This window comes from Mustela erminea, chromosome 12 (genome assembly GCF_009829155.1).
Source record: "Mustela erminea isolate mMusErm1 chromosome 12, mMusErm1.Pri, whole genome shotgun sequence".
Classification (NCBI taxonomy): Eukaryota; Metazoa; Chordata; class Mammalia; order Carnivora; family Mustelidae; genus Mustela; species Mustela erminea.
Genome location: NC_045625.1, coordinates 62,218,226 through 62,246,028, shown reverse-complemented (window position 1 = coordinate 62,246,028; position 27,803 = coordinate 62,218,226). Strand labels below are relative to the sequence as shown.

General features: G+C 32.8%; 1 protein-coding gene across 2 annotated transcripts in view; it reads right to left on the bottom strand.

Moving 5' to 3' along the window:
• Positions 1-27,803, bottom strand: part of KIAA2026 (KIAA2026 ortholog) — a 149,752-nt gene that overhangs the window by 48,957 nt on the left and 72,992 nt on the right. Inside the window, exons 3-5 of one of the 2 annotated variants that reach the window (XM_032308887.1) lie at positions 23,848-25,247; positions 11,328-11,407; positions 2,498-2,587 (exon numbers count right to left, since the gene is read on the bottom strand). In XM_032308887.1, coding sequence (XP_032164778.1) covers positions 2,498-2,587; positions 11,328-11,407; positions 23,848-25,247 — 1,570 coding nt within the window. Of the gene's footprint in view, positions 1-2,497; positions 2,588-11,327; positions 11,408-23,847; positions 25,248-27,803 lie in introns of those variants that run through there. The other variant, XM_032308886.1, reaches the window with a different exon arrangement.

Sequence of the window (27,803 nt, the reverse complement as noted above, 5' to 3'; positions counted from 1 at the left end):
TGTATAATAAGCAATAGATACATTTAGCCATCTGTTTAACCAGAGAATGCTATTTTTTTGAGTTAAGTAGGTTTAAACAATATGTAAATAACTTATGTTAGTGTATGTATTATTAAAAATTAAATAAATGAATTGAACACGAACACTTGTTCATTTTTGTAAGATATTAAGTTTTCCTTTAAACTTAAAATGTGTTATACAATTCTGAGAATCTGAGTGTGAATGCTGATGAAATGATTTTGAAACACTGTAAAATTTATAATAAAGGCTACTGCTAATACTGTCTATAAAAAAAAAAAACAAACAAAAAAAACTAATATGCGGGGTGCCTGGGTGGCTCAGTCAGCTGGGTGTCCGACTCCTGGTTTTGGCTCAGGTCATGATCTCAGCATTCTGGGACTGAGCCCTATCTTGGGCCCCTGCCTTGATGATGAGTAACAAAATTGCTTTGACTCTAAATACTGTTTTAGAGTATTTAGAGCATTCAGCACAGGGTCTGCTTGTCCCTCTCCCTCTCCTCCTCCCCACATTTGAGCTCTCTCTCTCAAATAAATAAAATCTTAAAAAGAAAAAAATAATATGCAAATTCTAAGAGTCATGGACAAGTTAAAAATTTAGAGTCACAAAACTTAATCAATTAAACCCTGTATGTAACCTAAAATTTTCTTATAAACATGGCTTCAAAGACTACAATGTTAAGTATTTGAAATCTATGTATTCTTTCACTTTTTTACTTGTTCCTGTAAAGGAAGGCAATATGCTTATACCTTGGAATATGGAAGTTAGGTAGAAGACTTTACAGGAAAACTCTAAGATCCTTGAAGAAGTCTTTTGCTTTTACAATACAAGCTATAAATTAAGTACATTATGCATAAAACTATTCATTAAAAACAAAAATCCCTAATTTATAATATGGGAACAAGTTAAGATGCATACATTATGTTTACCTGCAGCATAAAAAACAATTAGCAAATTTATTTAACTAAGTTTCTATTTAGACTCATGAAGAACAGACAACTCACTAAAAATAAACAGCTTCTGCAAAAATTGTAAATAACACCCTGGTTAAAAGACTACTCTTTCCTATTAAAGGACAGAATCAGTCCTTTATGAGCATATAACATTAAATATATTAAAAACAGCTTTGTTGAGGAGAAAATATTCTAATATAAATATTGTTTGGGAAATACATCACAGAGATAAATTTTAAAACAGCTGGTGTGCATATGTGTACACACACACAAAGAATACTTATATACATATGTGTATATATAAAAAATATGTATGTGTATATATACAAAGTATACATGCATATATATGAACATATAAGAATCTAATGAGGGTCTAAACCATTTTTAATGGAAGTATTTCTAAAAAATATATAGTTTTCTACATTCTAGGATTATATACTTCAATATAATGTTTTCTTGTTAATTGATGGTTATCACTATGAACATTTTTCTATTCTACCTCTTATATTATATCAATATTTTCAAGGATATCACATGAAACTTCTGAAATGCCTGACTCTGTTTTATACCTATATTAAATAACCTCAGAAAGTTGTACTTTTATGGCACTTAAGTCTCTTTCCTTCAGAGTGCTACCAATAATCTTTTCTAGAGAGCAGATAAAATGACTACTACAAATCTGCTGAAATGCAGCTTGCTGTTTCACTATCCTTATTTTATACATAATTCTAGATTAATAGGTTCTGAGCAAAGACCTAAAATTGAGTGGCTTCACGGCATTCCTAAGGCATAAAACCCAGGGATTTTTAAAATAATGATTGGTTTTCTGCAGTGTTTAAATCCTCCCTCGTTTATTTACTGGTGTATAACTGAGTTTTGAATCTGCAGTATCACTGAATGTCAGCTAAACAAGTATTAGTGATTTAATGAATTACATAATTGAGTGTTTTAGCAAGTGTTAAGTGAATAAATATAATGCCTTTATACTCTATTCCTACAAGAATAAAAAATGAAGGTAAAATTGTGAATTTAGAATATATAGTGAAAGTTTAAAAAAGACCTTCAGCTGATTGAGGTGTTTTAAAAAGACATACTGTTAAGCATGTATCAAAAACATCTGGGGCAGGACTAAACAATTTGTATCTGTTATTTATGTCACAGTTATTAAAATCTTTATTTTACTAAGCAATAAACTTTCATTAAAAGCATATAATTATTAATAAAGAATATCTGCAACGTAAGCATTTCCCAAAAAACTACCAGTCAGAAAACAACCAACCAGTATAATGGGAAATACTTAAAACTATACCTGATATAAACCAGGCAAACAAAATTAATTTACTTGCCTTGGTACCATTTTTGTTATGAAAAATGAAAACTAGACCACACAGGAGAAACAGAAGGAACAGTGTTTCTATTTTTCATTGCAATTTTTTATGTAATCCAGGAGAACAAGACTTGAAAAAAAAGCAGGAATAAATTTTAATGCTGATAATAATAGACAGAACTTTTGGATCAACACCTACCGATTTTTTTCTACTGTTTTCCAGATCTTTGAGTTCATTCTCGATTTTTGTGATTAATTCCCTGAGTTCATCAAGATTAGTGCAAATAAGCTAAAATAAAACACAAAAACACAGCTTGATAACACATAATATAAAACAACCAAAATGTGGTAACAGAAGTTGTTTTAACATATACTAAATTCACAATTATTTGTATTTGTAATAGCAAAAAGCAAAGAAAGCCCCACAAGTTTATATTTTAAAAGATACTATTTTTATAATGCATGAACTTCAGGCTTAGGATAAAAATAGCTGAAATTTCAACACTGGTGGTTTCATACCACACTTCCCTGTTCTCAGCTTGCTTTATAATCCAGATACTTTCTTAACATTATTAACTTTCAGCCCAGAATGACAAAGATCTGGAAACTCACCCTAGATTTCACAGGTTACTAAATCACCTTTAAGAAATGCTTCATCAGGCAGTCTCCTAGTTGGTGAATAAATGCACCCCTGGAGAACTGTCATCATACCTTTGATTTGGTTCGCTAATTATACAATTAAAATAATTATACTGCTGTTGGCATTGCTAAGAAAGAAGGATTTCTAGTGTCTGTAATATATTCAAAAAAGTAAATGAATTTAAGTACCCATTCTTAATATGATCTTAGTAATCTTTAATAAAACCATTGCTACAGATAGTATCTATTTTCCTTCATAATTATGTTCATTTTACTTCACCTTGGTAATACTGGCAAATGGCCAAAATAATTGGGTTTTAGTTATGAGCAATCAAATCAAATTATGAGTTAATACAAACTAGTTTGTATTAACTACTAAAGCTTTAAACAGTGAAGTGTCAGCAACAACCAAAATATTAATAACTATGTTTTAGTTCTTAAAAAAATTAGTTTTTCCTAATATATTTAACTTTTTTCCTAAAATAATTTAAGCTCATATTTTTTAAAAATCTGTAACGAAAAAGAAATAGGTTTCTAAAACAAAAAAAAACGAGCACATAGAGAGGAAAAGTTTTAGATTAATCAAAGTCTTGTAAATGTTTATACTGTGATAATTTAAAAAAAAATACTATACTTAGAAAACTATTAATTTACCATAAGATTATATCAGCCCATGTTTGTTACATTCATGAATCTTTGTGTAAGGGTATTGTTTTCCTAAAAGGCGTATTTCTTGTATAAGAAAACAAAAACAACAAAAGAAAAGGGGGTTACAACAAGATCATTTCTAGTGACTACTGTGACAAAAATGGGAAAGTAGGGCCCCTTTAAACTTCCTATATAATAGCATGTGAAATCACATGGCATTTGATCTACATAAATGACAATATGGTTCAATCTAATAGGTTAAGAAAAATTATCACAGATATTATTTTAATTAGTATTAAAATTATTATTGGAAATGTCTACATAATTTCAAACTCAAAGAACTGACAATGCAGAGAAAATACGCATTTAAGAAACCCAAATTAAATAATTCCAGAGTAGAAAACAGTACATAATGATGTAGTAGAACAGTGCTGCTGATATTTACTGTAAAATACATATGCCCATTTGCCAAATCTAGAGTTATGGAAGAAATGCTGGTGAGCAGTGGACAAAACAACTATGGAAGTGCCTCTGGAACTTTGTAATGTCTTCCACTTCTATCTTGTTGTACCTACATCAGGTTTTTAGTAAGAGCTCAGTGGGAAATAAACTTCTCATTGTATAATCTGCTATTTTGATCAGCAAGTTATATGTGCCACAGAACTAGCAGATATTTACATGCCATTTCACTGAACTTGGCGCACTAAATATCACAACATAGATTTCTCATTTGCACAGATGGCAAATCTCAGAAGAATTTTCACTTGTATCTTAGATGTCTCATTATACAAGGAATAAGGGTACATTTTCTGTATATAGTTTGTAGAAACTTAAGAGTAACAATGAAAACATACACCTCTACAACTAGACACACTCTAAGACAATTAAAATCTTTCAATTCATGGAATCAACAAATATTTATATTCTATCTAAAGGAAGAAGAACACAGTTCTGACGTCAAACTGAATGATTTCCACAGCTTAAGAGCTATATGGCTATATAAACCAGTACTTTGAAGTGGCTTACCTGGTTAGTAAGTAAATCAGTGCTTCTCAAACTTTAATGTGTGTAAGAATCACCTGGAAATCTTGTTAAAATGGAGTTTTTGATTTAGTAGGTCTGAGGTGGGACCTGAGATTCTCATTTCTAACAAGTTCCCAGGTATGGGCTGCAGATCATACTTTTAAGCAGTAAGGTACTAAATGATTATGAATTCCAAATTTTCATGGCTCCTGAAATATTCTGGTACTATGTAGCTAAGGAATATGAAGATTCAAAAAGACTAATTTCCAAACAGCGGATAAAATGCTGAATTAAATGCACAATGATAAGATAAATATTCCTTATATGACATAACTCTCAAACATAAATTTTATTGAATTTGAGGGTGAAAATATTTTAGCAATACTTTGAATTTATCTTAAAATGAATTAATAGTTACATAACAATTTACAAGCCCTTTCTATACTCTCTACAAATAGATATAATATATATTTAATACAGATAACGGAAAATATAGGGCCAAGTTCAGCTCTGAGAAAATTCACATATAGAAACATAATTCTATTGTTACTAATCGTAACTATTACTAATATTGAAAGAAAAAATAATCTGACTCAAGCCAGTATACCCTATATTCTTTCTCTTTTACATAGTAAGGCATATGTGTGGCCTTTAAACTTGACTCAACTTCAAATGGTGCTTTTAAAAACAAAATCAATGCCTGGGGCTCCTGGGTGGCTCAGAGAAAGCCTCTGCCTTCCTCTCAGGTCATGATCCCAGGGTCCTGGGATCGAGCCCTGCATCGGGCTCTCTCCTTGGTGGGGAGCCTGCTTCCTCTTTCTCTCTGCCTGCCTCTCTGTCTATTTGTGATCTCTCTCTGTCAAATGAATAAATAAAATCTTAAAAAAACAAAACAAGGGCGCCTGGGTGGTCCAGTGGGTTAAGCTGCTGCCTTCGGCTCGGGTCATGATCCCGGGGTCCTGGGCTCGAGTCCCACATCCGGCTCTATGCTCAGCAGGGAGCCTGCTTCCCTTCCTCTCTCTCTGCCTGCCTCTCTGCCTACTTGTGATCTCTGTCTGTCAAATAAATAAATAAAATCTTTAAACAAAACAAAACAAAACAAAAAAACCCCAAAATCAATCCAATAAATAAAGTTCATCTATAAGGAAAACAGAAGCATTTTTTTTTTTAACAAAGTAAAACACCTTATTAAAACCTCCTCATTACCTTGGATTAGAAAAAAATATCTGAGGCTCAGGGCCAAGAGGGATGAAAAAGGAAAGCTACACAGCAGGTCAGATCACAGTTGGAGCATACCGTTAACACTCATGAGAGGTTTTCAGTCATACCACAGAAATTACCAAGAGTTTTATCCTCCAGGAAAACCTCTTGAAGGCTTTATACCTTATACTGTCCCTCAACATTTCACTTGAGGCAACCCATGACAGAGCCACAAAATCATAAATCTTAAGAGCCGAAAAGGACTAAAAATATGTAATTTTTGGACTAAAAAGGTATCTTTCCAACTCATATTCAAACTAATTAAAACTAACGGAGGTAAAGTAACCTAAGATGACTGGGTAGAGGAGATCAGATCACTGATCTGATCTCTTTCTAGAGAGACCAGAAAATGTAGAACTCATCTACCTCCTAATATATCATATTCTTTAAGAGGTCTTTCTAAACAAGACAAAAAAATCTAATAACAATTGAATATGTGTTTATAGTTTTAGGATTTAGTTCATACCTAAGCTTTCATTTCTATTAAATGATAAATATTAAAAGGCCCTCTTCTCCAACTCAAGAAGCAGGAATGTGTATATATGGAGGGAGAGGGAAGGTTCTGTAGAGATCAAAAGAACTCCATGACCATTATCTCAGAAAACTTGCAAAATAAATCCTTCCTTACTTTATCACTACTTCAAATTAGAAATTATGCCCTTTGGGTTTACAGACAATTACTTTGTTCCAAAAAGGACATAAGGTAGCATAAAAAACTAAGCAATGCAGTAAATTAAAAAAGCCAAGGGAAAACAATGCAGAAGTCAAAATGAATAGGTTAAAAAAAACTGGATCTCTCACTCATTACTATGCTAATACAACAAACCTATACTTTTTTATAAAAATTGTAAGCAAAATTTTAAATTCATGGTATAAATTCAAATTTCATATTGTATTTAAACTAAAATTATATTAACATCTTAAAACTATGAGGATAGGAAAAATCCTTCTCATTTCTTATGATTACCATAACAAGGAGAATGACTGCTTCAAAACCTGCAAATAGGATATTATGTGGGATGTGAAAAATAACTCTGATTAACAAGATATTTATATTTATTAATGAGACATGTTTCTCTCAGTGCACAATATTTAAAAATAGAATTTTAAGGGGGAAGTAAAACACACACTGTTAGAAAGAAATCAAAAAGCTGAAGCTGAAAATACACACATTTACATTTACATTATTCATATTATTCAAAATAATATAATCAAAAGATCAATAACACAGTGAAGCAGTTGAATTCCAATTTAATTCTGGACTCAACTTGTTATACTGATGGTCTCAATCTGTTACTTTATTTCATATCTTTAGTTTCTGGTTAAATGGAGAAATATAGTTTTTTCAGAGGTTAAGGATCCGTCAATTTATGCTTACGTTTGAAAGCAATACTACTATATAAGTCTTAGCATCTGGATTCTGGATTTTCTTTGCAAAGCACTTTTAGAATAAGTCACACTTATGCAACTGTAGCAGGTATACATTACATTCAAAGATACTGGTTACCAATGAAACTAAGGCTCTTACATTATTTTAAAAACTGATCTTACTGAGACTGAACACATTAAGTTTTAAAAATACTTTCTATGACTTTGTTACAATTGTGTACAAAATGACAATTCACATAATATTAGATTTCTTTTTCAATTAAATTTCAAAAAGGTGTACTGGCAAAAATTAACTTTATAAAGAAAAATGGTATTTACTTTTCAGCTTAACAATCTTTCTTATACTACAAAACTGGTAAAATAAATAATTTAGACAATTTAACAAAGTCATAATTGTTAAATATGATACAAAAGCTTAAATCACCAACATGCGAAACACTAAAAAAGAAGTATTTCCTAACAGTTTGGATCTATTACTAAATTAAAAAACCTAAGTTCCCCTATATGCCAACTATAACCACCATAACACTATAGTAGGGCTAAGCAGAAGTTTTTCCTCTGATTAACATAATGATGCAAATAATATTATTTGGTTTTTCACTTTTCAAATTATAGACTTTATCATGATATTTTATGATTTATGAAATATGACCAAATCCAAGATTATTTCAAGGTCTTAAGTAGCTAAGAAAAGTGGTAAAGGTCAATGATAGATGCTTTTAAGCCATTCTTAATTGATTTTCCTACTCATAACACTACTTAGGTCTGAAGCATGTGGCATGCTTACTTGAAAAACTAAGTAAGAATAAAACAGTAAGCTCTATGATTTAATCTTACAACACCCTATGAAGTAGGTATGATTACTACCTGACTATACAGAGGAGGAACTGGACGTACAAAGGGCTTAAGAATACAGAGTTAGTGGTAAAGTTGACATTAGAACCTATGTAGCCTGGTCCCAGAATCCATATGCTTAACCACTATGCACATTACTGGTATCCACCTGGACCCACTGAATCAAAGATGAAATCTTGGAAGGTAACACCCAGGAATTTTCATTTTAATAAGGGCATCACATTATTTTTATACTACCTAAAGTTTGAGAACCACTGACATAACTCTTGACACAAGTGGCATGGATATGGTTAGTCCCTTTACAATACACACAAAAATAAATGCAATCCACCATTTTAGTTTTTACAGTGTAGACCTTAAATAAAGGTGGGATAATTATTTTCTTAAACTGAGGAATAAATATTAGGTGTACATGTAAGTAAACATGGACTCCTCCTGAAGCCAATAGGCAGACTAGGTTAATTTCTAGCTTTAAAAAAAAAAAAAAAGTAAACAAAAACAATGACAAATTAGAAAGTAGTTGAGGTCAAAACAGGACTCACTTATTTTATGTATGAGGACTTAACAAAAAATAAACTTCACAATTTAATCCCTCAACACATTTCTCTCTTTGCATGTTTAAATCAATTTAAAGATGGACTAGTCCTTTGACAAATAAATCAGGTTTTGCAAAAGGGATCTGATATCTCTCCACCAACAGCTTCTTTATTTTTAACACAAAGATATTTTAGAATAAATACTATGAAGAAAATCTTCCAGCTAAACTTTTCTATAAAGTACTTTTATGTGTAATACTAGAAATGTGATATTTAAAGAACCTGGATAAAATAAATAATTTGCAGGGGCACATGGGTGGTTTAGTCGGTTAAGTGTCCAATCTCAGAATTATGAGATTATGAACCTCACATTAGGTTCCAAGCTGGGCATGGAGACGCTCTCTCCTTCTCCCTCTACCCTTCCCCATGCCTATCATCATTTCTAAAAACAAAACAAAACAAAACAAAACAAAAAAACCAAAACCAAACAAAATACAAAGGAATAATTTGTAGAATCTGAGGTGCTAAATGGCATTGCTAGAGCTTTCGGGAAGGAAATAAATTTGCTTCTTTATTACATAATGGTCAGTTCCTTACATGTGGGGAACTTCCAAATAATGAAAGAAACAAACTATATATAAAGTTATTTTGAAAGGCAGAACTACAGGTTTTGTCTGAAACAATAAAATTTACTAGTGACTAATACTGTCTCATCTCCTATTCTTTGCTTATTTAAAGCAAATGACCTATTTCCTGGGAGACAGCTGTCAGTTTTCTTTATGAGTAATACCATGGCATTCATGTTATAAACTAGGTGTAAGAACCACAGTTCTCATAAGCCTATTCCCCATCCTACCTAGCACCACACACACACACACACACACACACACACACACACACACACATACATTCTAGGACACCTTAAGAACTAGGAAGGAGATTTTATTTATTTTAAACAGTTCAATTTGGCAAAATTCAAAATTTCACCTTAAATTTCTGAGAGTGATAAGCAAATGGTCAGTAATTGACAAAGCATCATTTAGTTCTTTTTTTAACTTTTTAAAAACTTTTTTGCTCATGACCCATGGTCAAAAATGTATTTTACACTGCATGCCAGTACAATAAGCACAAGATCAAAACCAAAGTTTCATGAAACGGTATTACCCTTACTATATCTGAGACACTCATAGTTTCTTTTCTATTTTAACTGTTAGCTTAAAAAAGGAATGCTGGTCATGTAATCCACTAGATTAATCTCATGCCTCACTAATGAATAACCATTTGCCGTTTGAAAAACACTGTCCATGCTGTCTACGCCACTTATTACATATGAAAGTCCATTCTCTAGGATAGGAATGGAGATTAAACAGCAACAGCAGGCCAGATCTATTCTGAGACTTATATTCCCGGATTGAATATTTTAAGGTATTGAGGGGGGAGAGTGAGGGGGAAAACAGCAAAGGCTGTGATGATATCAGTGAAAGAATAACAATACACTATTCAAGTTTGATAAGAGGTATAAGCAATGATTAGAAAGTCCTCCAAGTAAAACAGTAAACATACATTTTCCGCTAAATATCCTGTAACCAAGGTTATATTATAAAAAATGATTTTGTAAAAATGTTTGTAATTCATTCTAAGAATATCATTAAAAATATTCTATCTTAAAATACTAAAAGAAAATTGTCATTTTCTTTCACTGCTCATTTAAAAATATTAAATTTTTACCAATTAGTAACTTCCATGAAAACAGTTCCAAAAATAAGGTTTTTACTGAAAAATAGATGTCTCCATTTTTGAATGTATATATTCAAAAAGTCAAATATATATGATCATCTCACATTATATATTATCAGTATTTTCATAGTTATTACTCCTTTATTTTCTCCTTGACTTGAGACTGACAAAAATTCATTTTAACATCACTTATTTTTTGGCAACTAAGTATTAGGTTATAAAACTTTTGAAACTGGATTGGACACAGTAATACAAAGAAAGTTTTAAAAAGGGTCATTTGAAGAAAACACATCTTTTATAAAATAGAAAATAAAAGTATTATTTGAAGTGAGAATCTCTGCTTATTCTGGTACCAACTACAAATGAAAACTCTTCAAATAATAATATGGCGCTAAGTATACTTTTTTTCTTTTTGCAGAAATGTTTAAAGACCATTCAATTAAATGTTACTTAATATTCTTTCTGAAGTTCGTATATAGCTAAGAGTTAAAAGATTTGTGTCAACCATTTTTACAGTGCCCCCCAAATTAAAATAAATTGCTTATTTACAAATTATTTACAAATTATGATTTATTCTTGGAAGACTTACATACTTACTTTCATATATTGTTATATAAATATGTTATATAAATGTCTGTATTATTATATTTATAATATATAATGTATATTCTATTAAACTACTTCTACAAAGCAGTATAGCATTTAAAAACCAAAGAGACTTTTGGCTACAAAGAGACAAAAACGGAGGTAAAAATTTTGAAACATTAGATTCAATTTTAACTATGCCTTGTACTCCAAGAGGTAAAAGTCACAGATGGAAACATTTCATTGAAAGTATGCCCATTACAGTGGAATTTAGCCAATCTCTTGAGGAACAATATAAACAAACATTAAAACAAAAAATTAAACTACAAAATGTTGAGACAAAATTGAAATATTTACCTGAAATTCTGGTACAGCAGATGACTTTGTAACAGTTTTCCTCTTCTTTGTGACTGCTTTTTTAGATATGGATTTTTTTCCTTTCAAGATTAAAAGAGAAAATCTTCATAATACTGTTTAGAGCACTTCATTAACAAAAACCAAATTACATAGAACCTTGAAAGTTAAAATATAACTAACAGATGGCTGCTAGTGAGTCAAATAAAAATGATGAATCAAAACAAGCCCCAGTAAAAGTAAACATTAAACTATAACTACCTGTAACAGACATATTAACAAACACGGGTTTCTTGACATATGAACAGAACTATCAAAATCTGCAATGAGTTGCACGGTATCAGAATTTATTATACTAAGACTTGGCAAAAAAAAAAAAAGTTACATTACTTCTGCTCAGTTAAAATCTACTTCACAACTTAAAATGAGATTACATAAGAAAAAAAAAAATCTTACCTTTTAACAATGACGTCCATAGTCAGGAACTTGCATAAAACTACACTCTGAAGACTAGGGTCTAAAGCCAACCTAATGTGAAAATCCTTTCAGCAGCTTAGGAAAAAAGGTTTTTCTATTCCTTTAGCTCTGCACTCACTTAATTGGCTGCCTTTGGAAGTATTCAATAACCAGTTTTAAACAAAGTAAAAATCTCCCTTTAAAAAGTGCATCCAGTCACTTGTGCAATCAGAAAACACTGGGGAAAATAAATCTACATTCTTAAAGAAATCCAATTCATATCACACATTGAAGCATATCTACTCTGTGTATCTAACATGACAAAAGAGAGACATACAGGCACATAATCACTATTTTTAGAAAGAACATCTTAAAGTATGTTTTGTTTCCACTTGCATATAGCAAACTCAATAAACTGATTGTTAATTATTCAACAAACATGAGATACAGGGCACTGTACAATTTATAGACAACAAAGAACTATAAAATGGAAATCCTGTCCTCCCAGAGCTGAAAATCTATGTAAGGGAATAAAAAATTAATTAGAAACACTTAAAAGTTAACTTTATTTCACAATCATTACTAAGCTAAAATCAGCTTTAAAATTACTATTTTTTAGAAGGGAAAATGAGTACACAAAGTAACTCTGTTCAACATAATACCTATAGCTCCTTTCTAAATATTTTCCTATACAGATATGATCCTCTATGTAAACGGTCATTTGATTGCAACATGTTATTCAACTTGTAGGCACAATTCCAATTTACAATATAATTGTATTTTCTCCTGTATTCCTTTTTAACCATATCATGGAACTATAATTTGATTATCTCTAATTCTGTCTATAAAAATGCATGTATACTATGATTGAACTATTGCAAATTTTGAGTTGCTGAGGTTCACATGGACTTTACTGTCTTGTTCTAGTATCAACCTGTCATTTGATGTTTACTTTTAATTAAAATAACCTAACATATGCATACTCCTCATCACTGTTATTTGTTTCTGTACTTACACAGAACCTATACCACAACTAAATTACAAAAATAGGTAAGTAGGTAGTCTACTTAGCCTATATTCAGGAAGAAATTATTAAATTCTTGGTATCTCTATAATATAGCTAGAGTAATTGATTTCTAAACTGGGTACAATTAATTTCTAAACTGGGTCCCAAGGGGTCACATGAATTTGGGCAGAAGACTGCCTTTCTTCTACACACTACCTTTACCCTTTTTTAAAATTTATAGGAAAAAATTTAATGGCCCTACTAAGTCTGAAAAAGATATAAAAAGAATTTGAAGGAAATGAAATCCTTCCTTATTCCCCCAACCCACAGCACTGCTCTAATTAGCTTTTTAAAAATCATTTGATTTGATATTTATTCATAAGAACAACAGAGGGTCACCCTTGATACTCCCAATAAATTTCACTGTGTTCCCATATAGGCACTAAACTCAGTGCCTAATTTTTTTTGCTAAATTTTCAGTTAACTCTAGAAGTCACTCTTACTTTATTTTTTTTTATTGCGTTATGTTAGTCACTATAAAATACATCATACATCATAAGTTGTTTTTTTTTTTTTTTTTTGATACAGTGTTCTAAGATTCATTGCTTATGTACCATGCCCAGTGCTCCATGGAATACGGGTCCTCCTTAATACCCACCTCCAGGCTACCCATCCTCCCACTCCTCTCCCCTCTAAAACCCCGTTTGTTTCTCAAGTCCATAGTCTCTCATGGTTCATCTCCCCCTCTGATTTCCCCCAGTTCACTTTTCCTTTCCTTCTCCTAATGTCCTCCATGTTATTCCTTACACTCCACAAGTAAGTTGAAACCATATGATAATTGCAGAAGTCACTTATTTTAATGGATTAAGCAGGTGAAGTGGTTACTGGATATTTCCTTTCACTATGTCATTAGGATACTTAAACATGATTAAGTAAATGGAACTAATATTGTGTCGTGATTTTTAAGTTTGAATTTTAGAACTAAACTACCTAGGTTTGAATAACAGTCCTAATCACCTAATAACTGCAAATTGCTTTATGTCCTTATGCAGTTTATCTATAAAACATCTACTTTCTTTGTGAATATTAAAGAAATTAAAACATGTAAAGAGCTTAGACTACTGTTAGGCACATAGTTAAGCGACCAATGTTAACTGCTATTACTTCTCTTACTAAGCCATGATGTTAAGGGTCCAAACCAAGTATTATCTTTTAACCTTCTTCAAATTCTTTTATTAACTCACTTCTTACTCATATGTCCTCTGTTGCTACGATTTTACTTTGTATATACATTAGATAACACATCATATAGTATTATTATGATCTATTTGTTTCTTATTCTTACTAGGTCGAATTGTTGACAATAGAAATCACATTATTCATTTTATATTTACAGCATTTTTCATACAGAAGTTATGAGAAATGATTCTTATATAGAAGAATCTTACTTTTCAATAGAAATTTCACCAGTCTGGAGACAGGAAAAGGAAAGCAGGTAAGCAGGTAATTGTTCATAATTATTAGGGTCATCTGAGTCTTTTTTATTTTTTAGTGAAGAAAACACTGATGGTAACTTAAAATAATTTACACATTTCACCAAAGTTTTGCAACATGACCTAGAAGTGGTAGTAAGAAGGTTAACATTTGAGACTCTATTATATATATATCAGACACTTAGCAAGATAATTTAAATAAATTACCTCAGTTAATCTCAAAACAACCCTCCAAGGTAGGCAATACCTCATTTTAATGTGAATAATTGAAGATCAAAAGATTACTTAACTTATTCAAGTGTTACACTTTAAGTAAGCACCATAACCAGGGATTCTAACTCCAAAGTCCAAGTTCTTTCCATTATGTAATTCTACCTCTCGAAAATCCTGGTTACCATTTATTGATTCCTACCCACATGCCAGTCACCATGTTAAGTACTATGCATTTGGTATTCCAATTATTTTTTTAATGATTACAGCAAGGTAGGATTACCTCATTTTTCACAGATAAAGAAACAGGATATCAATACGTAAATTGATGGGAGGACTTGTAGCTAAATAGGCACTGAGACATATTTGCACTAGACTTGTCTCACTTTAAAATCGTGCTGTTTTTTATGATAAAACATTGCATTCTTTCAGAACTTCTGCAGGAATGTAATCTGATTCTGACAAATTCAGAGCATCCCTTTTAATTAGAAGATTTACATGTGGGCGCCTGGGTGGTTCAGCTGGTTGGGCAACTGCCTTCCACTCAGGTCATGATCCTGGAGTCTCAGGAAGCTTTTTAAAAACTAGGTTGAAAAAAGCTGTAGTAAAGGAAACCCAACTTGAGAGAAAAACAATATTAACTAAAAATATATTTCACATTATAGCTTAGGCACAGAACTCTAGTCTTCTAGGATATGGAGATACACCTCTTAGTTAAAAAAATGATTATTATCCCCAAACCAACTCTTCTTTCCTCAGTCTCTTACTCCTCATCTTTACTCTTCTCCTTCACTTGCTTTACCTCTCATTCAAATAAATAAAAACCTCTCTCTTAAATAAATAAAATCTTAAAAAAAAAATTGCATATACTATTAAAGTCTTCAGTCTACCCCTTCATAAGAATTTGAATACAAATTTTCCTGTAGTCATCAGTAAAAATCAGCTCTTCCTTTTTATTATACTACTTTTAAAATGGAGCATGGGATACTACAAAACCATATAGCCTTTATTTGGTAATGTTTTTGTTCCAGGGCAAGATATACACATGACAAGTTACATACTGCCCCCCAGTGGGCTTCTGTTCCTCTAACACATGCTTGATCACATTCCAGGTATTTAACCCCACTGCCCTAAGTCACCTGGTCCCGTAAAACAGAATACAATTCTCAGATCTAGGATTGTACTAAAGTCAGAAGTCAGCTTAAAGCATATGCGGAGTTTCAACACAATTCTTGGGCCTAAAACATAGACATGGGCAAAAAGTGAGCGTCAGCTTGTACCTGGAAAATAGATAAGGAAAACTTAATATGACCTAGTAATTAGTGCAGCCTAGGAAGCTTTTTAAAAACTAGGTTGAAAAAAGCTGTAGTAAAGGAAACCCAACTTGAGAGAAAAACAATATTAACTAAAAATATATTTCACATTATAGCTTAGGCACAGAACTCTAGTCTTCTAGGATATGGAGATACACCTCTTAGTTAAAAAAATGATTATTATCCCCAAACCAACTCTTCTTTCCTCAGTCTCTTACTCCTCATCTTTACTCTTCTCCTTCACTTGCTTTCCCTGCCTGCCCTCATTCTTTGGCCCCTTGAAATATTCAGAGACTTCAAAGCCCTCCTAGATTTGGCCTTTCTACATTCAAAAATTATCCTAAGGGGCTCCTGTGTGGCTCAGTCAGTTAAGCAACTAACTTTTTTTTTTTTTTTAAGATTTAGTTTATTTATTTGACACCCAGAGAGAGAGAGAGAGAGAGATCACAAGTAGGCAGAGAGGCAGGCAGAGAGAGAGAGAGAAGCAGACTCTCCACTGAGCAAAGAGCCCGATGCGGGACTTGATCCCAGGACCCCGAGATCATGACTCGAGCCGAAGGCAGAGGCTTAACCCACTGAGCCACCCAGGCGCCCTGCAACTAACTCTTGATTTCAGCTCAAGTCATGATTCTGGGGTTGTGAGATGGAACCCCAAGTTGGGCTCCACACTAAGCATGGAGTCCACTGGAGATTCTCTCCCTCTGCCTATATAAATCTTATCCTAACACACTCACTACCTTCTCAGTGCTTTTTCATTTTAGGAATCATAACAAGTGAATGGATACTAAGATATTAATCACTATTAAAATAAAATGCCAAGGTCATTTGCATTATTAGTGAATCTGGGAAGTACCCAGAATCTTAAGTCACAGAAATGGAATCTAAATTTGATGTTTTATTTACTAAGTGTGCATGTCTTGAGCAAATGTTTGTATTCTATACAAGTTACTGGAGTGTTGTATCTCTAAGCAAGCAATTTGACTTTTACAAAACAACTGATTTTTCTTCTATTCTTCTTGCTTACAAGCAAATTTCTCATCATACTGGTAATTTTTTTTAACACTGTCTTATAATTCAATAGCGGCTGAACAACTATTTCTTTTTTTCCCCTTTAGCTTAAATACTAAATCTGTTGTTAAAATTTGTAGTAAATCTCTTGCAAGTTAAGATGTCAATGTGATAGAAAAGACATGTAATCATTCCTTATCTGGATTTAGAAATTTCCTCTTCCTAAATTTACCTTCAATCCCCTCATCTAAAGATCCTTTCTCCTAATCCTGCAACTTATTAGCTGTGTGACTTTGGACAAGTTAATAAACCTCTCTGTGCCTCAGTTTTTTAAATCTATAAAACCCATATATTGAGGGAGAATGATATCATTCAATGGAGTTTTTATGGAAATTAAATGAGAAAATATGTATAAAGGCTTAGAATAGTGCCTGACATACATTTAGCATTAGGGATATTCATTTCTGGAGGGGAAAGAGAACAAAGCATTAAAATTAAAGGACAAGGTGTTCTATCAGTTCTTTTACTCTCTTGTACCTTCGCATCTTGAGTTAGTTCTCTAAAAATCTTCCCCATAAAGATACCCACAGATAGGTTTTATAATCTTATCAACAAAAAACTATAAAATCTTTTACAGTAATGGGCCTGGATATGATCAAATATTATATATTACACTGTATAAAGGAACTTACTGATTATTATTATATTCTGTATAAAGGAACTTACTGACTTTTATACATTATGTCTTACTTTAAGCTCATTTCCTTGCACTCGGTACCTGGTTCAATTACTTAAAATAACACTACCTGCCCAGAAAGAGATCACCCCAAATTGGTATGTTCTCATCATTCAAACAGCTTCTAAAACTTCAACTCTGCAACTTTTTCCTTAAGTTTTTCTCGATGCTCTTTTTTTTCAGTGACACCAGCTTAATTATAACCCCATGCTTTTGCTTACATTAATAATCATTTTTCATTTATTCAATCCCCATTATTCTTCAAAGTCCTTTATCCTCTGTTAAACCTTCTGAGACTTCTTATAGCACACATTGATTTACCCTTAATTTGACTTTTTATCATGTTTTTACTACATACTTAACAATTATTAAAACAAATTATTTACCACCTTTGAGTCTTAGTTTATTCACTTATGAAAGAATAACACTACTTATATATTTTAATCAGTCTAGAGGAGCTATCACAAAATGATTTCATTAAAAATAACGACCACTTGAGGAGCAGGAAAACCCTCCAAACCAAATTGGCTGAATATTATACAGCCAATATATGAGTGACTTAAAACACTATAAGCTTTTTCTAACAATTAATGTATCTTTAATCATTTTTGCCTATTTCTTCAGGTTTTATAAGAAGTCCTCTACCTTTTAAAATCTACTTTATTTCAGCAAACTCTACCACTTTTACACAATCTACAACAGAGTATTATTGAAAACAACCAAAATGTCCAATAAAGTTTGCTAAGTAACTACAAAATATATGTAACAGAATCCCATGCAGTCATTTTAAATAATATTGCAGAAATCTATTTGTCACACAAAGATGTTCATGGTATATTGTTATGTGGAAAAAAGAGATTGTAAAATGGTGTGTAAGGCCAATTCTATTAAAAAATATGAACAGTGGGGTGCCTGGGTAGCTCTGTAGTTTAAGTCTCTGCCTTCAGCTCAGGTCATGATCTCAGGGTCCTGGGATTGAGCCCTGCATCGAGCTCTCTGCTCAGCAGGGAGCCTGCTTCCCAACCCCCACCCCTGCCTTTCTGCCTATTTGTGATCTCTGTCAAATAAATCAATAAAAAAAAATCTTTAAATGGATTCCTGTCTCACGTTGAGGTCTTTTATCCATTTTGAGTTTATCTTTGTGTACGGTGTTAAGAGAATGGTCAAGTTTCATTCTTCTACATATAGCTGTCCAGTTTTCCTCAACATGAGACAGGAATCCATCAGAATCCTAGAGGAGAACATAGGCAGTAACCTCTTCGATATCAGCCACAGCAACTTCTTTCAAGATGTCTCCAAAGGCAAAGGAAACAAAAGTGAAGATGAACTTTTGGGACTTCATCAAGATCAAAAGCTTCTGCACAGCAAAGGAAACAGTCAACAAAACAAAGAGGCAACCCACAGAATGGGAGAAGATATTTGCAAATGACAGTACAGACAAAAGGTTGATATCCAGGATCTATAAAGAAGTTCTCGAACTCAACACACACAAAACAGATAATCGTATTAAAAAATGGGCAGAAGATATGAACAGAGACTTCTCCAATGAAGACATACAAATGGCTATCAGACACATGAAAAAATGTTCATCATCACTAGCCCTCAGGGAGATTCAAATTAAAACCACATTGAGATACCACCTTACACCACTTAGAATGGCCAAAATTAGCAAGACAGGAAACAACATGTGTTGGAGGGGATGTGGAGAAATGGGAACCCTCTTCCACTGTTGGTGGGAATACAAGTTGGTGCAGCCTCTTTGGAGAACAGTGTGGAGATTCCTCAAGAAATTAAAAATAGAACTTCCCTATGACCCTGCCATTGCACTCCTGGGTATATACCCCAAAGATACAGATGTAGTGAAAAGAAGGGCCATCTGTTCCCCAATGTTTATAGCAGCAATGGCCACGGTCGCCGAACTGTGGAAAGAACCAAAATGCCCTTCAATGGACGAATGCATAAGGAAGATGTGGTCCATATACACTATGGAGTATTATGCCTCCATCAGAAAGGATGAATACCCAACTTTTGACGCAACATGGATGGACTGGAAGAGATTATGCTGAGTGAAATCAGTCAAGCAGAGAGAGTCAATTATCATATGGTTTCACTTATTTGTGGAACATAACAAATAGCATGGAGGACAAGGGGAGATGGAGAGGAGAAGGGAGTTGGGGGAAATTGGAAGGGGAGGTGAACCATGAGAGACTATGGACTCTGAAAAACAATCTGAGGGTTTTGAAGGGGCGGGAGGTTGGAGGAACCAGGTGGTGGGTATTATAGAGGGCACGGATTGCATGGAGCACTGGGTGTGGTGAAAAAATAATGAATACTGTTATGCTGAAAAGAAATTAAAAAAAAAATTAGAGTAGAGGGGTGTGAGGGGATGGGTTAACCCAGTGATGGGTATTAAGGAGGGCATGTATTGCATGGAGCACTGGGTGTTATATGCAGACAATGAACCATGGAACACTCTGAGGGTTCTGAAAGGGCACGGAGTAGGAAGTTGTGTGAGCCTGGTGGTGGGTATTATGGAGGGCACACATTGCATGGAGCACTGGGTGTGGTGCATAAACAATGAATTCTGGTACACTGAAAAGAAATTTAAAAAATAAAAAAAAATTTTTTAAAGCTAAAAAGAGAACTAATGATGTACTGTATGGTGACTAACATAACACAATAAAATAAAAGAAAAAAGAAAAAAAATCTTTAAAAATAATTGTAAGGAAATTTAATTTAAAAAAAATAAACATCTTTAAAAGTGTGTAAAAGGGGATGCCTGGGTGGCTCAGTGGGTTAAGCCGCTGCCTTTGGCTCAGGTCATGATCTCAGGATCCTGGGATCGAGTCCCACATCGGGCTCTCTGCTCGGCGGGGAGCCTGCTTCTCTCTCTCTCTCTCTCTCTCTGCCAGCCTCTCTACCTACCTATGATCTCTCTCTGTCAAATAAATAAATAAATAAATAAAATCTTTAAAAAAAAAAAAAAAAAAAAAAAAAAAAAAAAAGTGTGTAAAAGACTAAGATTAAGGGGTTAATCTTAGTTATATCTGAGTGAACCATATTATGTGTGTTCATTTACTTACTCAATAGATTTCCAAACCATGTGTTGGTTACTATGCTAACTTCTGTCCTCAAGAATGTTATTAAATAGAGAAGAGACAATCATCAAAATAATCTAGAAATAAATGCAACCATCATAAGTGAATAATTTTTTTATAAAGGAGAAGTATCTGTTGCTGTAAGATGGCACAAAAGGGAGTATTCCAATGTTTTCCTATTCTATAATGTTTCTAAGAGTAAGAAAAAGGCTTACATAACTAAAAATGAATTAAAAAATTAAAAAACCAGAAAGAAAACTCTGAAAAATAGGTAAAAATGTTTTAAAGTTGCAAAACTGCCTCATAGTGCTCTAAAATTAACAAATCATTCTCAATATGTCTTTGCACCTTCTACTAAAAATTATCTCCCAGCTACTAAATTTAGAGATTCACCAAATATTAAAGCCTGTAGTAATCAATTTAAAATGGACATTTAACCACAGGTAGAATTTAGTTCATCCCAAGTGAAGGTTCGTGGACGGTACACCTTATCCCAAAGCATATTCTACAAGAATCCTATTAATTGAAGAAAAGCTGTGTGTTCAAATAAACTTAAAAAATACCAGGTTAAACAAAACTAAACGGTTCCTTTTCCTCAAGACTTCCCAGAGTCCTTAAAACACAGGCCCAGAATCACACCTATTCAAATTCTGAAGTCTAAAATGTTTTCAAAACTGAAGTTTTAAAAATAATTTATATGGTAGCAAAACCTGACATGAACTGTTTTGAGGTTCTTTAGTCTTCATCTCGTTTAATCTGACCATTCACACATTTTTCTGTAGAAACTGCGTTTACTTAGGCGTTACCCCCAACTCAACAGAGAAAGTTACTTACTAAACATATAAATCATAATATCTTTCTATAATCTAATGATTTCTGAATTCTAAAACATATCTGATACAAGAGTTTTTAAAAATGCATTGTGGACAGGGGCGCCTGGGTGGCTCAGTGGGTTAAGCCGCTGCCTTTGGCTCGGGTCATGATCTCAGGGTCCTGGGATCGAGTCCCGCATCAGGCTCTCTGCTCAGCGGGGAGCCTGCTTCCTCCTCTCTCTCTCTCTGCCTGCCTCTCTGCCTACTTGTGATCTCTGTCAAATAAATAAATAAATAATCTTAAAAAAAAATGCATTGGACCTGTACTAATGCACAATATGAATCTATCACAGGAGAGGAGCATTTCCACATTTTCCAAACTTGTCATCATGGAGCTCACTTTTAAAAAGAGTAGAAGAGGAAACAGAATTAGGGATTGCCCAAAACTGACTATAAGAAGTCACAATGTCTCATAACTAATAACAGAGCCTCAGAAAGACAAGTGTAGTGAAAATGATATAAAGCAAATTTTTTGTTGTTGTTATTACAGTATTTTATGTAACCCTATTATACAGAAAGGAGTTTAGTATCTGATAAAGAAATAGAATGGGCATATGCTTACCCTGTACTAGTAATGGAGAAAGAAACTGTATTTGCCAGATTCAAGAAGATTAACTTTCTAAAATCCACTCTGAAGATAAAATTGGAAAATGTATATGCAAGTGCATTATTTTCTTCTATTTCATGCCTATAAGCTTTCTGTACTGAACAAAATAAACATGTTTAGAGAAGGTACATAAGTACCTGCTGAATTTACTTCTGAGTTTTTTTTCATTCAGTCATCTAAAACTGGACATGAAACTCCCACAAATTTTCTCTCTGCTCTACATATATTCTGAACTTCCATTTAAAAAAAAATGTAAGCAACACTTTGTTTACAATAGAAATTCTTTTTAATCCAATGCTTCAGAGTTAATATTTTTAATTTGCTATTGGTATAGTCTATATAGGAGCTATATCAATATCTACCCCCATAAGTCATAATTACCTTTGAACACATGAATAGTAGGTCATGAATAAACACTTAGTAAAAGGTTTCAATGGTGACAATGGTATTAATAGAACAATACTGCATTCTTTGGAACTGGAAAAATAATTCCAATTTAAAACTATTATTTAAAATTTTAGAGGCTAACAATTCAAAGAGAACTTGCCAAGTCAACCAAACTAAATTTATATAGCCTAATGGGTTATTATAAAAGTTAAAAGGCTTATTTCTGAAAGTTACTTTAAAAAATTATAGTTTTTCATCACCTGGGTCAATATAGACCATTTTGTAATTATTGTTTAACAAATCATGCCTGTTCTTAAGACAGTAAATTTTATGCTTATCAATGATACATTACATACATATTTTGAAATATATTTAATTGTACTTATTTAAATAACTAAGCAACTATACCAGCTAAATAAAATTCACTACCTCATTTGCCAACTCATTATAAAACTGTCAAATCTTAATTATCTTTTTTACTGAGTAAAGACATAAAAAAATGAAATCCATAAATAATTACAATAAACCACAACTCATTTTAGTAAACAATTCAAGTTCTTCCCCAACCAGCAATAATAATAATAAATGGAGTTCACCATCTGCTTTTATCTCACCTACTTCTTGGCAAACAAGACATAAAATGATTAAAAGGCAAACAACAGGAAAAGCAGAAACACCTGAGTAATACTTTATTTATAGGATTTATTTGTTATTGTTTAAGTAAAGACTTGTAACAGAACACGGAGTATTTAAATTTGATATAAGACATGTGCAAATCCTCTTACAAAAATATGCTTCATATTCTATTAGTTGATGTAATTTTTTCCTTGTATTTCACATTTTTACTGGATATAAAAATATCCTATGGGGAAAAAACTGAAACCCAGAAAGATAATCTAACTTGGCTTGGTTTAAGTTGCTATGCACTTTACATGGTACTGAGAATGATATCTCCTGATATCAGTGCTTTTTCCATTACACTGTACTGCTCTTAGCCTGGGGAAAAAAAAACTTCTCATAAGTGATAGGAACCATTATTTATGGAGAAAGTGGTCCAGAGAAATGTATAAACATAATATCTAAAGGTTTTCAACTGAAAATTAAATTAAAATATACTGCACCATTATTTTTTTGTTAATACACAAAACCTCTTCTGCTCTGGGTTTTAATCACATGTAAAAATATAAAACTTAACCCTTTAAACACACACACACACATTCTCTCTCCCTCTCTCTCTCTTTTTTCATTCTGTCAATCAAAGTCTTCCATGATACCTAACTGGAAGAATAACATGAAGTATGCTTAAATGTAATCCTCACCCATTTGTGTTAGCTTACCAGATTTGTGCTTCTTGTGTTTTACTTTCTTTTTGATGATCAGTAACTTATTCTGGATCTCAGGTTTGTAAGATTTGAATGCCAGAGAATGAAGACTTTCACGTTTTCTCTGTAAGTTTTCATTTAAAACATCTTTCAATTTCTTTTTTTTCTTTTTCTTCTTTTTTGCCCTCATTTTAGTTAGTTTGATTTTTTTGTGACTCTGCTCTAACAGAATGTCCCTTACAACTTTGTGGCAGTTAATTTCTGGATGATCACTGTGACTTCCATTTACATGTATTTGGCAGGATTTTAGAGCATTTTCTTTTAATGGACTGGGTTCAGGCTTTACTCTGGAAGCTTCACCATATTTTTCTTGATTTTCTATAAACCTTATTTCACCTGGACTAAGAGGCTCTTCAAAGCAAGTAACCTCCCCCGGACTCCCTGGTTCCTCTAAATTTTCTTTGTAACAATCAGTTTTCTTAATTTCACAGGGCCTGTGAATTCTAATTTCACAGCTGGATGTCACATCCATTTCAACAGAGATGTCATGATTTTCCAAGTTCATTTTAGCAGAACCCCAAGTTGCATCAAAATTAAGTTCCTGCTCTTTCTTGAAGCCAGAGGGCAGGCCTCTACTACATCTATGTTCTCCATTACTAACATAGTCACATTTCAATTTCTCCAGCTTAATCCGAGGTACTCTTTGTATTTTAATGGGTGGAACTGGAAATTCTGGAGCCTGAAAAGGTCTCTGTTTATAAATCCGTACATCTGCACCACAGAACTGTGGAAAATGCACATAAGCATTCTCTAAATAATCATAACCAAGGATAACTTCCCTGCATTCATGAATAGGCTGTCCAAGTACAGCATCTTGAACTTCTTTTTGTGTTTCATACACAAAGTCACAGAGACCCTTAAGTAACCACACTTTTTGGTAAAAAGGCAGTTCATGAAAAGGTTTTTCTTCCAATGGATTAACTTCTCCAAGAACTTTAAAAAACTGAGGACATAACCCAAGCTTTTCAGCACAGTTATCAGGATTTTCAGTCTGCCCTATAGCAGTATACCACTGCTGTACTTTCTGTCTCAGTGCTGCCTCCCAGGTCCTATAAGGCAAAGTAGGTCTTCGATGTAAGGTAGGTCTCCGATGAGGAGGACTTAACAGAGAAGTCATTATTTTAGAAAGAAAAGCATTACACTGAGGCATCAGAAGACAACGTTCCAATTCATAAAAGACTATTTCTGGCAAATTTAAAATTTGCTGGGCTAAACAAAGAAAATGCCCAATAGCTGGAATTTCCCACATGGTCTCCATACAAGCTGGAGATGCTTGAGCTAGTAGTTTTCTTTCCCATTCTTCTATTTCCTTTTGACTAGCTTCTTCTGCTTCTTTTCTTTCCTGCTCCCGAAGCCTAAAGAAAATTTAACAAATTATATTATTGTTAAAATAGAAAATAATATAAAATAGTAAGTTTTTGGTGTCATATTAGCCTTTAGTTAACAAGGCAACTGGCTGTTCCAGTTTTCAGCATCAGTACAAAGTGTCCCATTAGATGTATTTATTTTTCTTGAGATGACAAAATTCATATATAACTTTACCCTGGGTTTTATCACTGACATTCCTGCCACACAAAGTAAAATTCTTCAACTTACGATATATATCAACTTCAAAGTAAATGAAAATAAATGAAAAAAAAATTTAAGCGTATTTGCTAAACAAAAGCGCAGTTTATTTTATAAAAGTAATGTGATGTCATATAAAAGCTATAAAGATATTTACATCCTTTGACTTCATAATACCACTCGTAGAAAGTTATTTTAAGATTGTGTTTGTGTTAATAAGTGTTAACTTGTTAGTCAGTGTTAACTTTTAACCATATAAGAAAAACAAAATTATAAAGAAGTCGTATTATTAGAAATAGAACTACACTACAACTGAGCAATTATACTAGCAGGTATTTATCCAAAGGAATCAAACATAGTGACTTGAAGGGGCACATGTACTCCAATGTTTATAGCAGCAATGTCCACAACAGTCAAAATATGGAAAGAGCCCAGATGTCCATCAACAGATGAACGGATAAAGAAGATGTGAGATAGATAGATGGATAGACAGATAGACAGGTGGATAGACAGATAATGAAATATTACTCAGAAATCAAAAAGAATGAAATCTTGCCATTTGCAATGACGTAGATGGAGTTAGAGGGTATTATGCTAAGTGAAGTAAGTCAGAGAAAGAAATATACCATATGATTTTACTCGTATAGAATTTAAGAAACAAAACAGATGAACACAGAGAAAGGGAAGGAAAAATAAGGTAAGATAAAAACAGAGAGGGAGGAAAGCCATAAGAAACTCTTAACTATAGGGAAAAACAGGGTTCCTAGAAGGGAGGGGGGGTAGGAGGATGGGGTAATTGGGTAATAGGCATTAAGAAGGGCACTTGAAGTAATGAGCATTGGATGATATATGCAACTGATGCATCACTAAATTCTACTTCTGAAACTAATAATACAATATGTTAATTAAATTGAATTCAAATAATATTTTTTAATTATAATAAAAACAAAAATGCATAAAGGATCTGAATTGACATTTCTCCAAAGAAAATACATGAACAATAAGCACATGAAAAGAAGTTCAACATTATTATCTATTAGAGAAATGTAAATCAAAGTCACTGCAAGATAGCTATTCATACCAACTAAGATGACTATAACAAGAGAGATAGCAAGTATTGTAAAAAGGTGGAGAAATTGGAAATGTCTAGTAGTTCCTCAGAAAGTTAAGCATCGAGTTACCACATGATACAGCAATTCTACCTCTAGGTACATACCCAGAAGAAATTTAAAGACATATCCCCACCAAAAACCTGTACATGAATGTTCATAGAGGCATTACTCACAATAGCCAAAAAGAGAAACACCCCAAATGTCCATCAATTGCTCAATGAAAAAATAAAATGTGGCATATCTATACAATATTATTTGGCAATTAAAAAAATCAAAGTGCTGATATATGTTATAACATTGATATAACTTGGTACCAAGATACTAAGTTAAAGAAACTGTCCAGAAAAGACTACATTTGTATTATTTAACTTATATGAAATGTCCAGAAATCTATAGAGACAGAAAGTAGGTTCATGGTTTCTTAGCACTGGAGAGTGGGGGAAATGGAGAATGACACTTTTTTCTTTTTCTTTTTTTTTTTAATTTGGTTTGGTTTGGCTTTGAGACTGACTCTTAATAGTTTTTCTTTTTCCAGCGATGACTGTTCTAACACTGCTTGAACAAGTCTGTGAATATACCAATAACAACTGAATTTTACACTTTAAATAGGTGACTTGTATGGTGTATCAATTATATTTCAATAATGCTGTGGAAAAAAAAAGAAAAAGAAAGCATATAAAGTTTGAGAAGGAGAAATAACAGTAACAACAAAGGAGGGAAAACATAATAATTTACTTGTGATTTTTCAGGAAAACTGCTCCTCTAATAAAGGTGTATAAAAGTACTGAGTTATGACCAATTCCTGGGCTCTAAATAAAAACTGAGGCATGATGTCTGACACTGGCTATTTGTCTGTACTACTACATTGTAATCTGCAAAACAAATACACCACTTGGCAATACTGGAGCTTTCTCTTTTATGGAACAAATGTACTTTTATACTTTTGGCTGAGGGATCACATTATAACTACCTTGATATTACAGATAGAACAAATTATCTGATCAAGTAGTCCTGGTTCATTTTAAATAACTAAAGCTTTTATTTGTGGTTTGACATTTAAGTATATTGATTATATTTGAATAACTTATGTTAGATATTCTTCATAAAATTCCAATTTTTTTCAAATGTGCTTACAGTTTTGAACACTAAACCTTTTACTAAATGGAGGTACTGGTGGGCTGGTAGAATCTGGCTTCCTAAATATAAAGTTGGGACTGTGAAAGCCCACACAAT